At 40.3% G+C, this 18,156-nt stretch overlaps 1 protein-coding gene across 4 annotated transcripts in view; it reads left to right on the top strand.

Moving 5' to 3' along the window:
- cacna2d2a (calcium channel, voltage-dependent, alpha 2/delta subunit 2a) overlaps window positions 1-18,156 on the top strand; it is a 146,526-nt gene that overhangs the window by 85,035 nt on the left and 43,335 nt on the right. For all 4 annotated transcript variants that reach the window (XM_027278858.1, XM_027278860.1, XM_027278859.1 and 1 more), the window contains 3 exons: window positions 1,458-1,596; window positions 13,707-13,838; window positions 14,040-14,097. In XM_027278858.1, the coding sequence (XP_027134659.1) occupies window positions 1,458-1,596; window positions 13,707-13,838; window positions 14,040-14,097 (329 nt within the window). The remainder of the gene's footprint in view (window positions 1-1,457; window positions 1,597-13,706; window positions 13,839-14,039; window positions 14,098-18,156) is intronic.

Below are 18,156 nucleotides of genomic sequence, written 5' to 3'. Positions count from 1 at the left end.
TTTCTTTCTGTTTATATCATGCACTATGATGTTATAAGAGCAGCATTCTTCCTTATGTTGACTTTCAGTGGAACATCAGCACAACTACCCCCCCACCACTCGTCCCAACAACAGCTTGTAATTGCATTTTAATAGTCAATTAAAGTTGGCCCATCAATCAATTTCTTCCACGGACATGGGGTTTTGATTTAATTTCTCCAAAAAACAAACATTTTTTTATCATGTCAGTTCCAATTAACCCATGCTGCTTTATTAAAATGAAAAGTGCGTATTGCAGAGTCACATTTCCTGCGCCAAAAAGATCTGTTTTTAAGTCAAATTTAGCAGTCAGAATGCTCGGGGAATGATCAGAGATGTGAGTGTTGTTTTACAAATATTCAATGAATGAAGGCTAATGAAGGATGACTAATAAAGGAAAAATGATAGAAGCATGATGCCAGACTGTGCTGAGGGCTACTTCTGTATGGCAGTTTATCAAAGAGCTGCATGAACGCAAATTAATTAGATTGTGTTTGTTACAGAACGACTCCTCCTATGGCCGCCTACGTTTTAATTTCTAAATGTTGATCTGTAAATGTGACCTGCTCACTGTGTTGCTTTCCAAGGATGAATCAAACAGGGTTTTAGTGAGCGCTCTAAGGAAACCCACTGAAATCAGATCAAGAATAAACTAATAAACCGAGCCAGAGAGTGGGGTTATATCTTGGTGCCATTTTATTTCGCATCGCACAATCACTTCCTCCTGTGGGAACAGGCACAGATTGTGCTCCATTGATAACTTATCAAGATAAAAAGCTTAAATGTCAGTTTTGCTTTTTTATCTTCTGGCTTTCTTTGATATCTGACACTTTCCTAATGCAATATGTGTGTCAGGCTTTCTCAACATGCACAATGGCCAATGACTGAGGAGCTGTAAAAGTGCCAAAACACATTTGAAATATGCCGTATTAACACCATTTTCCGTGTAAACAAACAGTCTCATATGAAATATGCTATCATTCGAGTGGGTGGGAGACTAAATAGTGATTAAGTGGTGTTGGTTGCTAGTTACTGTCAAGGTTAATTTGTATGGCACCCCGTGTGTCTGTGATAGTCATCTCTGGTACTAATGAGTTTCTGTGTTTAGCGTCTGCTCTGATACCTGCTGCTGTTCTCAGATGAGAGGGAGAGTATAGAACCACCTAAATCTGAAGGCTGACAAAAGGCGGAATAATTGCTATTTTTGTGCTTAACATTATCCAGATGCTGCGTGATTTTATGTGCGAGTCAGAAAGAGAGACAAAATATTGTATGTACCAGAGCCACAGATGGGCGCTATAAAGCCACAATATGGGAGGTGACAGAATGCAGTTATATGTTTGCATGTTTCCCCCGTTTTTTTTGTTTTTATCCCACATGTTTTTATTTGTATGCTCACTCCGATTTGTGTGTGTGTGCGTGCATGTGTGTGTCTGCAGACAGACGATGGAGAAGAGGAGAACCCGCTGGAGAGATCGACGCCTTTGGAGTTGGAGTTTGTGGACGATCCTAATTTTAAAATCAAGGTCAACTTCTCCTCCAGTGCGGTCCAGATCCCTACCGACATATACAGAGGCTGTAAGTATGCAAGAAAACTTTTTTCTTTGTCAGTGTTCTGGTGAAAAGATGATTAGCGTCACTGCATATTAATCTGTTAACACCAAAGTGCTCTCGTAGCATTGTGTCATAAAGAAAAGAGCTGCCGATGAAAAGAGTTTGTGTACTGAATTAGTCACCAAATTAAAAATCACACACCTACTGCAACGTTAACTTAAGAGTCCTGTCATACTGAGTATTATTCTTTATGTCGCTGTAATTACTATTCATTATAAGAAAAAAGTAATGCACACAGACATACATAGAAAATAGCTCTTAAATGCATGCAACAGGGCAACATATGGTCCCGAACACTGACGGAGCTTATCTGAGGTTAGATTAAAGGCCCAGTGAAACAGCACTTAGTCTTTAGCTTCTGCAATGTGACACATTCTGTGTCAAACAGAATTAATAAGAAAATATAATTTCCAAAGGGATTTAATCAGGGTTTGTTCCGGGAAATGATTGCATTGCTCATAGTGTGCACAGACTAACAAGGACAAGGTTCTGGAGGATAAAAGCAGTATGAAGCTGTCTACCTTCAAATGCATTTCTTACATGTGTTGTTGTGTGTTGTTTGTCTTGTTTGAGCTGGTTACTCTGAACCTCAAGTTAGGTTTAAGGTTAGTCAGATAGTCGCCACAAATCACAATTGATTGAATAAAAGCGTGTGTGCTATGCTGCTGATTGCGTGATGAGTCATCAAAAACATTTAGCATGAAGTTAAATTTTATTTTATTTTTTTTACCAGAGATGACACATTTTTTTATTTCACTGCGTCTTTAAAGCATGTTTTGTATGGTGAATAATCTCAAACATGCAGGATAAAAAAAGGCAAAAATCTACATTTATTTGGGTACACCAGCCCATAGCATGTGATCTGTTGCTAATGAAAATGTTTCTGTTGTTTGATTCTGTGCTCGCGACTATCTCCCTTGTAAGAAAATGTAATATAATACATAAATATTGTTAGCACTATCAGGAGTTTCACCTTTATCATGCATCAAGATGTCTCCTCCTGTTTTTCCACTGGGCCCTGTTTAGACCTCTCCCATCTATATCTATATCTCTTCTCTATACTGTATATACAGTATATATATATATGTGGATGGATAGATAGATAGACAGACAGACAGACAGACAGACAGACCGTGCAGCCCCGAGGAACACCTAAGGGTAGTCTGCAGCTGCCAAATGGACAAAAGGGAACACATGTATCTTCTGGGACTCGCTGATTTCACTTGGCATGTTCCCTCTGTTATCCACCTCTAACCTTTTGGACACTTTCTGCCTGCTTCTTTAAAGACTCAAAAAAAACAGAGCCGTGCAGACAGCCAGCCACTTTCACATTGGCAATTTTTTCTGTCTGTTATTGTCTAGTTCCTCGCCTTCTTTGCTGAACAGGCAGTGTATGGCACCTGTCTGTAACAATGCCCTCCAGCTGTGTCTCCAGACAAATCTTGTCAGAATTAGACACTCTTGGTTCAGGAGATGTCAAAGGCCACAGCTAACTCACAATAGAGCAATCAGGCCTGCACATTGTTCACAAAGCCATTTTGTACTAGCTCTGGTTCCCCTGTCTGAAGATATGAGTCAGAGAATAAAGGCCTCTTGATTGAGCCTGGTGGAGACTAGAAGAGTACCACTGTACAATGCATGGAATTAGTTTTTTTCCCTTCTCTTCCGTGGAAAATGTTTACTATTGATGTTGTTTAGTTAGCTCCCGTTGCGCAGTCTGCTGTGCTGAGATTGCCAACTGCAGATTTTGTGCCAACTCCATTATGAACATGTGTGCTGCATTTTAGTTGTTGTTGATAAACTGTGTTAAAAAAATATGTCACTGGCCAAATGTACAGCAATTTTTAAAGATGCTTTGTCACCAAGCCAAATATCTTAGCGACAAATTCCAATATTAAAAAACATCACTTATGAGATTGCCTAAAGTAGACCGAGTCGAAGGGGAATCTCACAAATTTTATACATCAAAGTCTGTTTATATGTCTTGGGGAGTACTACCACATTAGTAAAAAAAAGTGAAATCAAGCTTTTGGTGGCTCCAGAGGGAGTCTTATAAAGTCTGCTAAATTATTTGTGACATATGAGGAAACACCAGTTGGGGATACATGTTTAAAAATGAATGGATCTATAGGGGTGGAGTTAAATAGACATGAGCTTACCACTCCTCATGTCTGCTTGAGACTAGCAACTCAAGGCTACCATAGCTGCTCTTAGCATTATGTTGAGATGAATTGTGGGAAATGTAGGCTCCAGGTTTTGACAAGGAAGAAGAATATGTGGGGGGAAAAAAGATGACATCTCCAGTTCTGCTGCATCAATTTTGATCTTTTTTTGTTAAACTGTCCATTGTGAGTTTGACAGTGTCAAAGGAGTTCAATGCTAAGGCGGCGAAGTATTCTTTGCTTTCAGATATTTACATCAAGTTCATGTCATGGGAGCGGCATTTGCTTTAAAGATATAGTGAAAGGGGATTATTATCTGTATGTTGTGCTCTGTTCAGGTCCCACCAGTGGGAGCCTGCAGGGTGCCTTGGAGAGGATGTCTAAGGAAACTAATGTGGGCGGATTGTTGTCCTCTGGTTCTGGGGAGGTCTGGATCTACAGTATATCTGTGGGTTTAGGATTAGCAGAAGAGAAGCAGTGTGAGTGGGTAGATGCGGCGCTTGTTCCTGAGGGGTAGGCCAGAGGAAAGGAGGAGAAAAGAAACCTGTAGGAAGAATGGAGCACAGTCCAAAGTGCAGCATGATGTTCAACAGTCGTGAAATTCTCAATTGTTGTTTATTAGCTCCCGTGCTCTGTGTTGCTGGAGTAGCTTTCTTTGCATTGTGCACATTGTTAATGCACTGAATAAATTGATTGTTTTTCAGAAAATGGCAGCATGAATTGGCAGTCAGAGCAAAATGGGTGTCCTTGGAGATGGACTGAGTAAAAGCACAGATAGAAGGCAGGATAGGAAGAAAAGTGGGGGTGAGACACTTTAATAATAGAAACCATCTAAAGCAAAAAAAAAAAAGGCATTTTTTTTATTGTGATCCTTTCAGCAGCTAAATGAGGCAGTGCATGCGTCCTGGTTTGATTTGTCTGCTAGGCCCCATGTCCGTTTATTGAGATTGAGAGTGTTCCCTGAGCGCAGTAATGAACCATTTTATGATTCATTATCCCACTGCTGATTCCTGCTGCCAAGTCTGCAAACTTTCTAATTAGCTTAGGTCAAACATTCATACAGTTTTCTTCTAATTATCATCACTTATTACAGAATGGACATCGCAACACAGCCACAAAGGAATAAATTGACGTGGGTGGTGTCATCTGTGGCGAAACAGGTTTTATTCTTCCAGAGAATGTTACAGAAATGGTGAGGAAGAGGCAGGGATTTGCTGAATAATTGCAGAGGAAGGGCTCTGGGAATATAATCTTTAAAGTAATCACTGAAAAATAAGGATGAAAACAGCGAGGGAATATTCAAATTATTATTTGGCGGCTATTTTGTAGATTCACAGGAATCTCGCTGATAATTGGACCCGAGTTAAGACTGTATATAGAGGAAAGTAAGCCAGATTGGGTCATGCTACAGTTGCATGTACATTATAACATGTTGAAAATACATAAGGTTATAAATCACCCAATTTAAAAAGGTAGCAATTATGTGTGTAGTGGACACGTAGTGTATGACTACTTTAGTGTTGGTATGGAAATAAGCAGGCACTGTTCCCAGCAGGGAATAAAGAAAACCACCAGTGAATGTGGGAAGTCCTTTCATTAAATTTTGATGTTTAAATCCGCTGCATGCGGCGCCTTTTCCAGCAGCCTAACGTCACATTGTCAGTTTGCTATTGTAGTTTTGCACAGTGAGAAACTTGGTTGTCACAAATGAATGGCGAGGACCGGCTAACTGTGTGTGCAGATGAAAGAGCAAAGCTTAAATGTTTTGCATGGATCAACCCACCCCTCCACACACAGCACAACCATCATTATCACCCTTGCCTATCCATTTGCTTCAGCTAATGCTCCTTTCTTAGTTTCAGCACTACACTGGTGGGTTGACATGCTTTAGGTCACTGTTTTATGCCAACATTTTTCAAAGTATACCATCAGATGTTTGATTGGTATATATTCATTGTTTCCCATGTTTCATTCAATGAAAAAAACTGCTGTACAACTGATTTATTTGGACACATTGAAGCAATGGAAAAGCTGTTAGTAGTAGCAGTAGTCTCCACACTTTGTTTTAAGGCTGTGCCAGTGCTGGAGAAAATGTCTGGCAGACCCCCACCATCATTCTGGTAGAGGTGGAAAAACACACTGGCTTGTTGGCATTTCTTCCAATCACAAATTGTCTTGGGCGGCGGTAAGCCCAGGATCCAGTGATGGCGCCCTGGTAGAATAGTGTTGGGTGGGTTGGATGGGCTGAAACTACGTTGTGTGAGTCACACTTTTCCTTTTCGTTTTTGGTGTCCATCAACTCACAAGGAAAATATCTGGCTCTTTAGCTGCTCCACTATGTTTGCAGGGTGGTTGCTAACTTTGTCAGTCTGCCATGTGCCGCTGGGCAGGTGGCCTAGAGTGGGGTTTTAAAGCTTTTTTTTTGCTGAAAGCATCTGGCTGCTGCATCTGGAAACAGAGAATGAACCAAAACAATTAGCTGAAAGATGTTTAAAGGCTCTGTAGAGCTGAGGAGAACTTCACAAGACGGTCTGGCTGCAGACCTCCACTGTCAGGACCCTTTGTTGCTGAGGTCTCCTCCACTGTGAGTACCAGAGGTTGATTCGAAGCCTTTATATCTTTATATATATCTTGGAACTGGATAAAGTGAAAAATATTATATATAGATATATATATATATATCATATAATATAGATATATATATAATATAGATATATAATAGTTATATATATAAAAGAAAATACAAAACGTTATGACCACTTCTAGGGTTATTCTACAGATAATCAATGCAAACTAGATGTACAGATATTGTTATGATCCCCTTAAAACATTTTTAGCCTACTCAAAACATGCAGTATTTTACTCCAGTATTTTAATTTAATTTAATTTGCAAAAAGACAGCTGTTACTTTAGTTTGCAGTACAAATTCATTTTGAAACAATAAATCTCTGTAAATACACCTTAATGTGTGATGGCATAATGCTTCTACACTCCAACCTATTGCTGACTGTTCTTTGCTTCTATACAATTATTTATCATTGAAAATGTAGCCCCCTGCACTGTTGGACCCATTTACATATCAATTTACTCAATTCTTTTATATAGGCATATCTTAAGTGTGTTGCAATTTTTTTCTTATAATTCCTGCTCTTTGTGCTCAAGTACCCTCTTTTGTCCATTATCTCTTCACAGAAGAGTCACATATCTTCAATGCTGTAAAGCAAAAACTTAAAAGGCTCCAGAATCGACTCTTTGTCCTCCTCATTTGGATCCATGGTGTCATAAAACAGCTTTGCCATTTCCTGTGCAGCCTCCTCAGTTTGTGTGCTGTTCATGTTTAAAATCTCAGACTGCGGCTTGCAGGAGCGTGGATTGAGGTGCGGCAGTTGAGCTTTGTTGCTCTGCTGAAGCTGAGCTGGAAGAGGAGACATCCTGTAAAGATCAGAGGAGGACACTGTAGCTGTATCTTTGTGGGTGGGAGGAGAGGTCTGTTCTGGAGAGACAGTCATGGCACCCTGGCAAGCCTCCAAGTGCCTTGTCATGTCTGGCTTTCTCAATACAGTTTTACTGCACGCAGGGCAATGATAGTGTCACTGATCTCTGCGATTCAACCCACATCTGCAGATTATTTTATCTAGAATAAAATCATGCACAAAAAACAAAAAAACTCCTTTTACCACAATCTGTCAGAAGTTAGTAGCATTGGCGAGTGAGTAAAAACACACAGACAAATACATTATGCTTACCTTTAAATAAAAAGCCACCTTTCCTTTGTGCCTCTAAGTGGCTCTGCAGCTTGGACACAGAGGGCAGTGAAACTGGTTGCAGCATGACATGCAGCGTTCAACTTTGGGCGTACTGCCGGGAGTTAAGATTGAAATATGCATCTGTAAGAGACAGGAAATGCACATTTAAGTGAGCACTATCGATACGATAACAGTGCTAAAAACTACCCAAATGTCCAAAACCAGATTCTTTCAAATTAATATATCTTTACAGGGCAATATATAGTGTGCAACGTAACGTTCTAGTGAATAAAGACTGTTTCTGTTTCCTCGTATGACGAAAAGTTGTTGTCACTTGACTTCTACTCACCTCGTCGTCTCCTCACTTCACACAGGGAACGAAAAATACGTGCTTCCCCTATACTCGCTTTTATTTTGAAAGGCTTCAAATCAACTTGTGGAGGAGACCTCACAGTGCAGGTCTGCAGCCAGACCCCTCTCCAACTTCAGAGTTGGTTTGATTCCCTGTAGGTTCATCACAATAAGCGACATTAGATTGTCATTCAATCCACTGATGATATAAGAGCATCAATTAGAGCCACTTTTCATGATATCTGTGACATTTTTTAGGTTTGATTTGGTGCGTGAATTTAAGCTGAGTTTCGGGTTTTAGTAGTTGTCCTTGAACACAGCACCAAGACATTTTTGATTTGTTCCTGCAGTTGCATTGCCGTATGACAATAACATATATTTCATCTAAAAAAAATCAAAATTATTCTAAATGCAAAAAAAATATTTTGTGTTGTAAAGTACGCATCTTAAACTATGAAGGGAAATTAGCTGAAATGTTGCGCTTTTATGAATAGTCATCAGTAATGTAAAGCAATGTGTCCGCAAAAAGGCTAAAATGTTCAATTATTTATGAGACTTTAATTACCAAATCCCCAGATCAGTGCCTAAACCAGCCACAAGCTTGTACTCCCTGCACTTTGAATGTTAGCCTCCATTTTGCCACTGTACTCTGGTCTGTGGATAGATCCCCTCCGGGAAGCTCCTGGCAAAAAATCATCCTGTTCACCTTTGTAAAGAGCAAATTGCATGGGTGTAATGTGCAGTAGAAAATTGAGCGCAACAGATACAGCAGATAGAGAGTCAAGGCAGTGTCGTGTAAGATTTGAAAAGAAGAGAAAGATTTGCATCTGCGGGGGTTTCATTTGAGTGAAACTACCTCTGAAGTCTCTCATCTTTTAAAACTGATCTAGAAAGAAGTCAGCTCACCAGGTACTGGAGGGACAAAGGCGACTTTTGATAGACAGACTCGGGTCTGTTCACAAAAGGAAGAGGACGTGATAATGAGAGGAATGAGGAGCTATGCTTTGTTATATAAAATGTTAAGAACGAATTAAATGCTGTGGCTCCAATTAGTGAATGTTTCCACTTTACTACATGTTACAGTTGTCATCTTAAAGTTATAAACTGTGACTCTTGAGATTTGCTTCGGCTGAATATAAAAAGTTGTTTTTTGTGCGTGTGTGTGTGTGTGTGTGCACAGTACATGTATTCGTTTTACACGCCCCAGGTTCCTTTCCAGCGAAGGAAGCTTCCCTGTCAACCAACTCATGCCACACTGGAGATCAACTCAGCCCCTCTCAACATCAAACCAGATTTAAATGTGTGGAAAAAAAAGCGTGAGTGAAAGGGCAAAAAAAAAAAAAAAATGAAGACTGCGATTGAGAGAGGAGGGATAAGGGAAATGGGATTTAAAGTTAAACCAAAAGAGAAGAAAGACAGTATAAATACTGCAGTCTGTGTTTCTGTCGTTCTTGACTTTACAGACTCCATCTTTCTCTCTCTGCCCCTCACTCATCCCCCGCTATAGTGTGTGCCCATTGAAGGGGCACTATCATTTACCCGCACACTAATTAGAATAGTCAGCACAGCAAAATTCACTTCACTCACCACCAGGCTCACAAATTACTTTTCATGTGTTTGTTATTTACTGCTCTTCTTTAATTAGAAGAAATATTTGGCGGAGTGCTCCGGAGGTGCAGGGAAATCTCCCTTCTGTCTTATTCTGTACATTGAATAATCATCCCTCCTCAGACAAATTTGTCTCCCTCCATTCAGTCTGAGATTACCATTTAGCAAACCTGATAAATACACTCATCCTAAATGCTATTCCTGAGTGAAACTGCCGGTATCCCACGCATACATTTAATTGCAATTAGTTAATGCTGCTGTTTTAGTTGAATTTTAGTGCACTTCAAAGAATGCAAATTAGGTTACACTGTATCTTCTGGATGTTATTTTTCTCAACCAAAGCTACAAAAGGCACATTTTGTCTCCGGGAAGGCTTAGACTTTGTTTTAGCTCGTCTTTGTGGATGTGTGAGCTGCTGCCAGTTCCCGTTGCTGCTGTTCCCTTCTGCAGGATGAAAGGTTTAAGGTTCAGGCTCTTTAACACTCATCCAGGACACAAAACAGCCCTGAAAGAAGGAGAATAAGCAGAGACGGAGAGGAAACAGGAGAGAGGCAATGGCTGAGGAATTGACAATCCAAAGAGACACTAAAGGAAGTGAAACCTGCAAATATAGAGATGCTTTGGGTTTCAAAATATTCGTAATAATACAACAAAGACATGTTCTTATTCAGCACAACTGGGACACTGTTGCTGGAAAATAAATGTTGTAAATGTCACTTTTTAATCTTCCGAGTGCCACAAATAAAATTTCTAAATCGAACAAAAGTGTGCATCGCTAAAAAAACACAAGGGCAAGAGATAAAATGTTTTTTTGTAATGAGTGTGAACTGACCCCGTAAATGAAATGACAAAGATTTCAGATATAATCTCAGTCTCTCCTTTCTAAATTTAACTGCCAAAAAATTGCATGGGAAGCTTTAAAGTGTCAGCAAATTATAAACAATGTTAACTTCTCTTATTTCTGCCTTCCCTTTTAGATATGACTTTCTGGATATTAACTCGCTAAGATTCAAAACAAGCTTTATTTGTCTAAGTGTTACCCTGCCTGTCTGTTTGAGTAATGTCACCTGTATGTCAGAGTAAATAGAACTGAACTACACCACAAACACCAAGTCACCCTGTTCAAAAAGTAGAATATGTAAACGCTTTATGGCGATGACAGTGATAATGGTTATGACTCTTCAAGGGGACTTACCTAATAGCTCGAGCTATTACCATTATGGATTTCTTATGAGGGACCACTTGTGTTCCACTATGATATATTACAGGCCTCCGTGCCTTTCTTTTCTGCTCTGTGTGTACAGTAAATGTGTGAACCTATTTATATAATGTTGGATTAATACAGGGCATAAGGCGCAGATCTGTTTGGATGGCTCTTTATCTCGGATACATCAGTGTGAATAATGTGTGTATGAGAGGTTGGGGGGTGGGGTCATAGGATAGAGGTAGTGGGGGTGTTGAGAAATGATCTCACGCAGAGATGCTCCATAAATCCCACTCATAATTGTTTCCCTACTTGGTGTGCAGTCTTGCTCCATAAAGGGGCAAAGCCAAGGGTGCTCTAAATGTCAGGGAAGCGGTGCGCTGATGAATTACCTTTTAAAGATATCAGAGAGGGGGGCGCGTTGCACGTGAAAGATGATCCCAACACGGAGCTCGGAGGCCCTGTCTGCCTATGTGAGCATATTTTCCCCCCCAGGGGAAATTTGTCTTTTTATCAACTGTCCAGAGAAGTCACAGCATATCCTTACCGAATAAATCAATGAGAATTAGTGTGCTGTGTTCTCTTATCTCTGATGTGCCCGTTTTTCTGTAGCGATCACCTGCAGATTTGTGTTTCTTTATGTGTGTTTGTGTGTCTGCAGAGTTAGCCTGACAGTAGAGGTGGCTCACATCTGTATCTGACCCATCAGTATCAGGTGGCAACATAAATATATCCACTTTATTACCCTTGATTGCAAGGCTGAGGTATGAACAAAGACACACCAACACAAGCTATTTAGATGTGTGTGTGCAGCCCGGGGCAGCAATGGGGCTGATAATCCTTGCATTACAATTCGTAAATAGCCAGAGTTTGGTTAATACCTTGATGTTAATCAAGGTAGCTGAGATGGTACTAGTTTTAAACAGAGGTCGCAGGATGTCTCTTTGCCCTTGGCCTGTCTGGGATAGCTATCATTACCGACCCAGTGCCTCTCCGGATAAGAGCACCCAGGACTTAACAGCACACAGACTGCCGCCGCAGCAACCTGCTGTGATAGCTCATGCTTAAAGGATAATACTTTTTACACATTCATCAGATGGCTCTTTGACCACAGAGTATTGCGCGGCCCAGATGAAATTGAAATGCATGGTTTGGTTTCCTGATAATCTCCACTTACAAACATCAGTAAAATATAGCCACTGGTCTCTCTGAAATGAATTGGACTCATGGGAGTGACGGCGGCAAGTTTGCAAATTCATGGTCAAACGGCAGAGATACTGAGAGTCTCAGTAATTTCTCTCTCCCGTTCACCCTTTCTGGTTCTTCAGACCATCTGGACTCTTGGCAAATGTGAACACTGTTATGAGAAGTAGGACATGAAGTGGCTTTAGTTTCTAATTCTGGTAGAATGCAGTTAAGTTTGTTGCAGAAATGTCACTAGCACACAATAGCCGCACAATGACAGAGCTGACCAGGCGTTAGATTGATGAGGTAGAAAATATTGTTTTTCAATTAATCAAAAGCAAAGCGGTGGTGATGCCTCACCTGTCCCAACAGCTCCAACTATAAGCAACTTGTAGTTTTACTGCAAGTGGTTTACCTGCTGTGCGAAGGGCAAAAGGTGATCCGACATTTGTTACACTTCAAACAATCAATTCTTTGAGCTGATTCAACTCTTAGATTGTGCCATTTTGCCATTTTCAATGTAGTACTTTAAGGTAAAGTTTGTTTTGTGTTTTTTTTTCTCTCTCTCTCTCTCTTATGGGCGAGAAATTGCCTTTTCAGGCTGTGAAAGCAGCCACTCATTCGTGTTAATTTCTGTGTTGCTTCCCATCAATCGTCCTCCCCCTCTCTCTGGGTTTTTATGTTTATTCCCATCTGTAGGGCTGCCTCTCTCCTCCTCCATTCTTCCTTTGTATTTGTGTCCATGAATTTTGAGAAAAACATGTTGAGGAGCGGCCCTCGGTGATGGCAGCAATTTGGCTTTCATATATTCCTGTCCTCCAGATACTGCTGCTATAGTAAGTGTGCATGTGTGTGTGCATTTCTTGTACAGGATGCTAGAGAGGAATGAAACTTAGAGTTTTTGTTTTGGGCTACAATTTTAGAGACAGTTTTGGCAACATGGAACTGAGCATTGAGCTGGAAAAAATGAAAATATTAGTTTTTAGATAATCTTACAGCTTACAGAGTTTTTTTTTTTTTTTTTTTACCTCTAAATGGGCAGCTAGTTGATATTTACATATATATATCTATATACAGGAGTGGCTTTTGCCTCCACATGCTGCAAGTGACATATGACCTCCTCCAAGGTCATCTTAGATTCCTCTTCTGCTCTCCTCAGAGATCACCCAGATTAGACAGATGCCCCGCTCAGACGGCAACCGCCGGTCGAGCTGCCTGCATACATCCATTCTTATGCGCTCGGCTCACTGCTGCTGGCACAGGCAAGGTTGTTGAGCAAGGACAGTTGACCTTTGGACTCCTAACAGAGAGCACTCACTTACGTGTTCATTGTTTTGTTTTGTTTTATTTCAAAATCAGGAAATGTATCTATGTCTATTTTCAATATTTAAAAACGGGTGCCAAAAAAATCTATAACACAAATCAGTGGGTATAAATTAGATTTTAAAAAGCTGTTCTCTCTGCTTGTAGCTAAATTTTCTTTTATACTTTGAGGGACTAAGGCACATAATAAGCAACTCATTTACATTTTCTCACCCTTTTTTTTTTGATAACCAGAAGCATATTTTGAGCTCACTGCAAGAGGACCTTTTATTTTTTAAAACAAGGGCTTGTAGTGGCTTTGTGCAGCAGGAATCACAGAAATGTTTGGATGCATACAGACGTGAAAATCAGCTTAAACTTTATCTTCTCCTTTTGAAAAATTGAGCACTACTCTGTGTAAACTGCTCAACCAGAAAACAATGAGCCTGTTTGCCAATTCGCTATTGTGCCTCTGATTGTTTGTGTTTTATCTTATCTGTGTGTGTGTTCCAACAGCCCCAGTCATCCTAAATGAGTTAAACTGGACCCAGGCACTGGAGAGGGTCTTCATTGATAACCGTCGGGAGGACAGTTCTCTGCGCTGGCAGGTGTTTGGCAGTGCCACAGGAGTGACTCGGTACTACCCAGGTAGGCCGCAGGGTCAACAGTTTACCTTATAACTCACAGCAAGATAAAGTCTAAATTGACCCTTGGGCTCTTTGGCTGCAGAACATTGGCAATCTCTTATCAGTTGGACAGAATGAAATTATGATTACTTTGATCTAATCTGATCTGAAATATCCTACAGTGCACTGTACGACCTATAACTTATTTTCTTGCTCTCTCCAGCCACTCCATGGAAGGCACCCAACAAGATTGACCTGTATGACGTCCGCAGAAGACCATGGTAAGTGCCATCTTCATGATCTGTAATCACAAGGTGTTTGTTTTAGTATAATATTAGTGTGATATTATTTCTAGATAAAATGACACTGCCAGCGTCCACGGGATGGGCTGAACTTCTCAAATGTTCTTGTTTGGATCATCATGTGAAAAGAATCTCAGTAGGAAAAGGAAAACTAGAGTTTGGTGTTGAGTTTACTCACTTGTTTAGGACAATTTAAGTTTGTTGTTTTATATGATACCATCAACAGATATAAAGTAAATTATGCAATAGTTATTTCCGACCAAATCATTTGGGAGGCATCCCATGTGTGCTGATATACAGTAGAGCACGACAGCAGAGACTTTTAACTCCATGTGTCACTCCACTTCACATGTGTTCTCACATTAGCATTGCATTAATGTCTGTCATCTATCTTAGAATGCAACAAAGTTTGCACCATAAAGAAGAGTCTAAATTTGCATGTAGTTTAAAAACACAGACACGAGAGAGGCAACCATTTACTGCATACTAGCGCCAGAAAGTGAGTACGATTAGCTAATAATAAGCCTGATGAGCTACCATCAGTAATCAATACACACCTTATTAAACCTTTAATCCTTTAAAAACCAATAATTAACAGCAACGTCAATCTTATCATACTTAACGGTTACTTAAGTCTCTCCAGAGAGGTGATAAAACGTTTAAAAAATAAACATATTAGCAGTTTGAATGAAACTTAAGCTCCCTGGACTGTCCAGAGAATATGCGAGAAAATATTATGACTAATTCCCTGAAAGAAATACGACATTCCTTACATGTCATAACTCTAGAAACGCGATAAAGGATGTTTATGTCAACAGTCTTCTTGTCGTGTTTGGGTTCCAAGATAAACCGTACTTCTGTACAAGCTTTACATTTGGATTTTGTTGCTTCAACAACTCAAGAGCTCGCTATCAGCCTCCTTTGGTAGCTGTGTTATTTTAGTGGGAGAAGACTTCCTGATAAAGAAGAGATTTCTTGATAAAGTGCACTACCTCTGATGTGGCATTGCTTTATCAAGCATGTTTAATTTGAAGTTGTGAACGAAAAGACAACATAAGTGGTACTCACAACTGAACTGAATGGTTTAAAATATGTTACTCATTACTCATTCATCTTTAAAATGATAGCATTGGCCCCTGGGCATCTTCACATTGTCAAATCTGGCCCTCTTTAAAAAAGAAGTTTGGACACCCCCTGGTATAGACGATTGTGTGGCTTAGTGCAGGCAGCTTCTAACCAATATAAACAGCAGCAGCAGAGTAAAAGTGCAGAAAATTGCAGAAACTTAACTTGTCATTGGAGCACCTGTGCTTTCAGCAGCACCGCTGTCATGCTATCTTAAAATCCTGACAAACTGTTGTGATCTGAGTCCTCACACGTGCCGTAAACACATTTGATTTCTGATTTGTGCGTTATAATGGAGGCATAGACTCATGTCCTTACACTGCAATATGTCTTTTGTTGTTAAATGCACTTCACTTCACTACGCTAAAACACAATGCAGCTAAGTGCATGTTACAAAACCTTTTATCGAGAATAATTTTGCACATTTGTGAGGGTGACCGCATGAACAAAAGAGGCTTAAATCCAACCTTACATTAGGATTCCTGTGCAGTGCTCTGTCCTGTAGACCTCCTGTGCTCCTTCCACCCCAGAGCTGCAAAATAAAGGATATTCTTTAATAGAATGAGATCAAAACATTGTATTTATCTCAGTGTGTGATAATGTTGATGCATTGTCTTTTGCTACAAGGACAAAACAAGATAGCAGCTAATGTTTTTGTTTAAAGTACCCACCTTTGCCTGTGGTTCTGTGCAACAGCTGATGCATGTACACTGAGTGCCGGGCAGGCGAGTGTGACGGACTGGACAGAACTAGGCTGCGCTTGGCCAAACACCCCCTTCATCCACCCTCCCAAGCTTCCTGTCCACCCTTACACGTTCAATCTACCTGCCACTGTCACATCAGCTCCGCGGAGGCCCTGCCTGTTGCCTGGTTACAAGTTGGAGTGAACTGGACATAATCATGACAGCAATGTTGATTAGACCTGACCCCGTTTTCCATCTCTGTCTCGGTCCAGCTCAGACTGAGTGGCTGTTTGAGGTCAGGCCAAGCTTGTCAGATGAAGTCAGCGGTTTCAGACCAAACAAACAAAAGACAAGCAAAGGAAGCCTTTACATTCTGATTACAAGTCTGTGTAAAATAAGAATAAATATGTGTTCTGAGTTCAGACAAAAGAAGAAAGTGTCAAATTTGAACGATTTAAAAAATATCAACAAGTTTATGAAATTAGATGTCAAAATCGGGTAGAAATGAGAGTATTCTCACACCCATTCATGGGAGCAGTCGAGCAGTAATTTTGAAGCAACTGAAACGTGTCAGACGAGTTCAGAAAATGACATGACTAACTTTGAAACACTGAGCGAGATGAATTAATCTCTATCTCTCTGCTAGGGGTGCAGGGGTATGCTCAGGGGGGCCTGAAAAACTGTTTTAACCTCTAACATCTATTTTCCAACATATCTGATGTATTCTGAAAGAAATCTCAGAATTGCCTTTACACAGACTTAAAGTTTGTATGAAACGCAAGATCACATCACATCTTCAAATCTAGACAGAACTGAATGAGAATGAATGTATTCATCACTAGAAATAATTTAAATGTAGCTTCAGTCAGTCCTAAAACATAAGAAATAGATGCCCATAAATAAAACCACAGATTAAGATAACATGAAACCATATTCCATAACAAAACTGTTAGAAAAAGACATTTAGGAATAAGAATCGCATAATTAAAATCACAGAATGTCCTCTTTCTGTTTGAACTCTCTCGTTAGATTAAGGAGAGAAAAGAATCAGTCGGTCCCTAGAGCCAGTACGATAAACCATTCACAGTAAATTACAAGTATGCACAGTTTGTGATAGTAGGTTCTCATTGGGGTGACACTTTGGTTCACATTTATGTCTCAGATTGTGCCTCTTAAGAAAGAAATGCAAAGAAATCGCCTCTTACCTTCACATATATACAATCATCAGACTAACGAGGCGTTCCCGGACAATTTAATTAAGTTAACACCAGAAGTCTCCCTAGTGCGCCACTGTCACAGGAGCCAACACCATAAACAAGAGAAATTCTGGAAAGCACAAGGCACTGTGTAGCAGTACAAGTTAAAACAAGGATCCTGTGTCCGATCTGTCAGTGCAACAACTGAAGTACATCCGAGTTTAATTCTCTTACACATGTTTTGACTCGGGGACTCTTCCCGGGGACAGGAAGGAACAAGGAAAGAGAAAACTGGCCCGGGGAGGAGGGGGCTGAGCGGCAGGAGCATGTGTGTGACAGGGTTAGACAGGGAAAGAGGTGTATTTTTGAGCAGAGGAACACCTTGTCACCCTCTCCCTGGTCCTCCATGTTTGTCACTTCTGTGAGCATTTCCTCATGTCGGAGCCCTCGACATTCCTGTGGCTCGTTGCTTAGCAACTTGTGGCCAACTACACTGAGTGGCGGGGCTGTAGAAGAGAGTGTCATGATGTGTCAGGTCAGACTTGTGTGATTATAGTCTAACATGCTGTCTCCTCGACTAACACACATCGCACGCGTTACGAAAACATGTCCACATCGGTGACGGCAATGGATAGCAGCATCCGGCACGAGGGCAGTAACATTAACATGAGCATTTACACTAGTCGTACGGATGTTAAGATTAAGAGGATAAAACATTTCTAAGAGACAGGCTGTCAACTTGCATGGCGCGTGACAGAAGCACATCATATTAAATATCCTTTGAATGTTGATACAAGACGCTTTTAGCCTTTATCAATGCATATTGTTGATTAAAGGTTTGACTGTGTAACTCAACAACAACCACTCTGGCTTAAATCTTAAAACTTAATGTAATAAGAGCACAAGTAGATCAGAGTTGCCATAGTCTCCAAAATGTCAGTTGCCAAACCAAGTAAGATTTTAAACGCAAAATCTCTGAAGATGTTGAATTGAATTTTGATTACAGCTTTTCATTTAAAGAAATATTAATAAAT

The sequence above is a fragment of the Larimichthys crocea genome, chromosome VI (assembly GCF_000972845.2).
Source record: "Larimichthys crocea isolate SSNF chromosome VI, L_crocea_2.0, whole genome shotgun sequence".
NCBI classification, from domain to species: domain Eukaryota; kingdom Metazoa; phylum Chordata; class Actinopteri; family Sciaenidae; genus Larimichthys; species Larimichthys crocea.
This window is presented reverse-complemented; position numbering and strand designations above follow the sequence as displayed.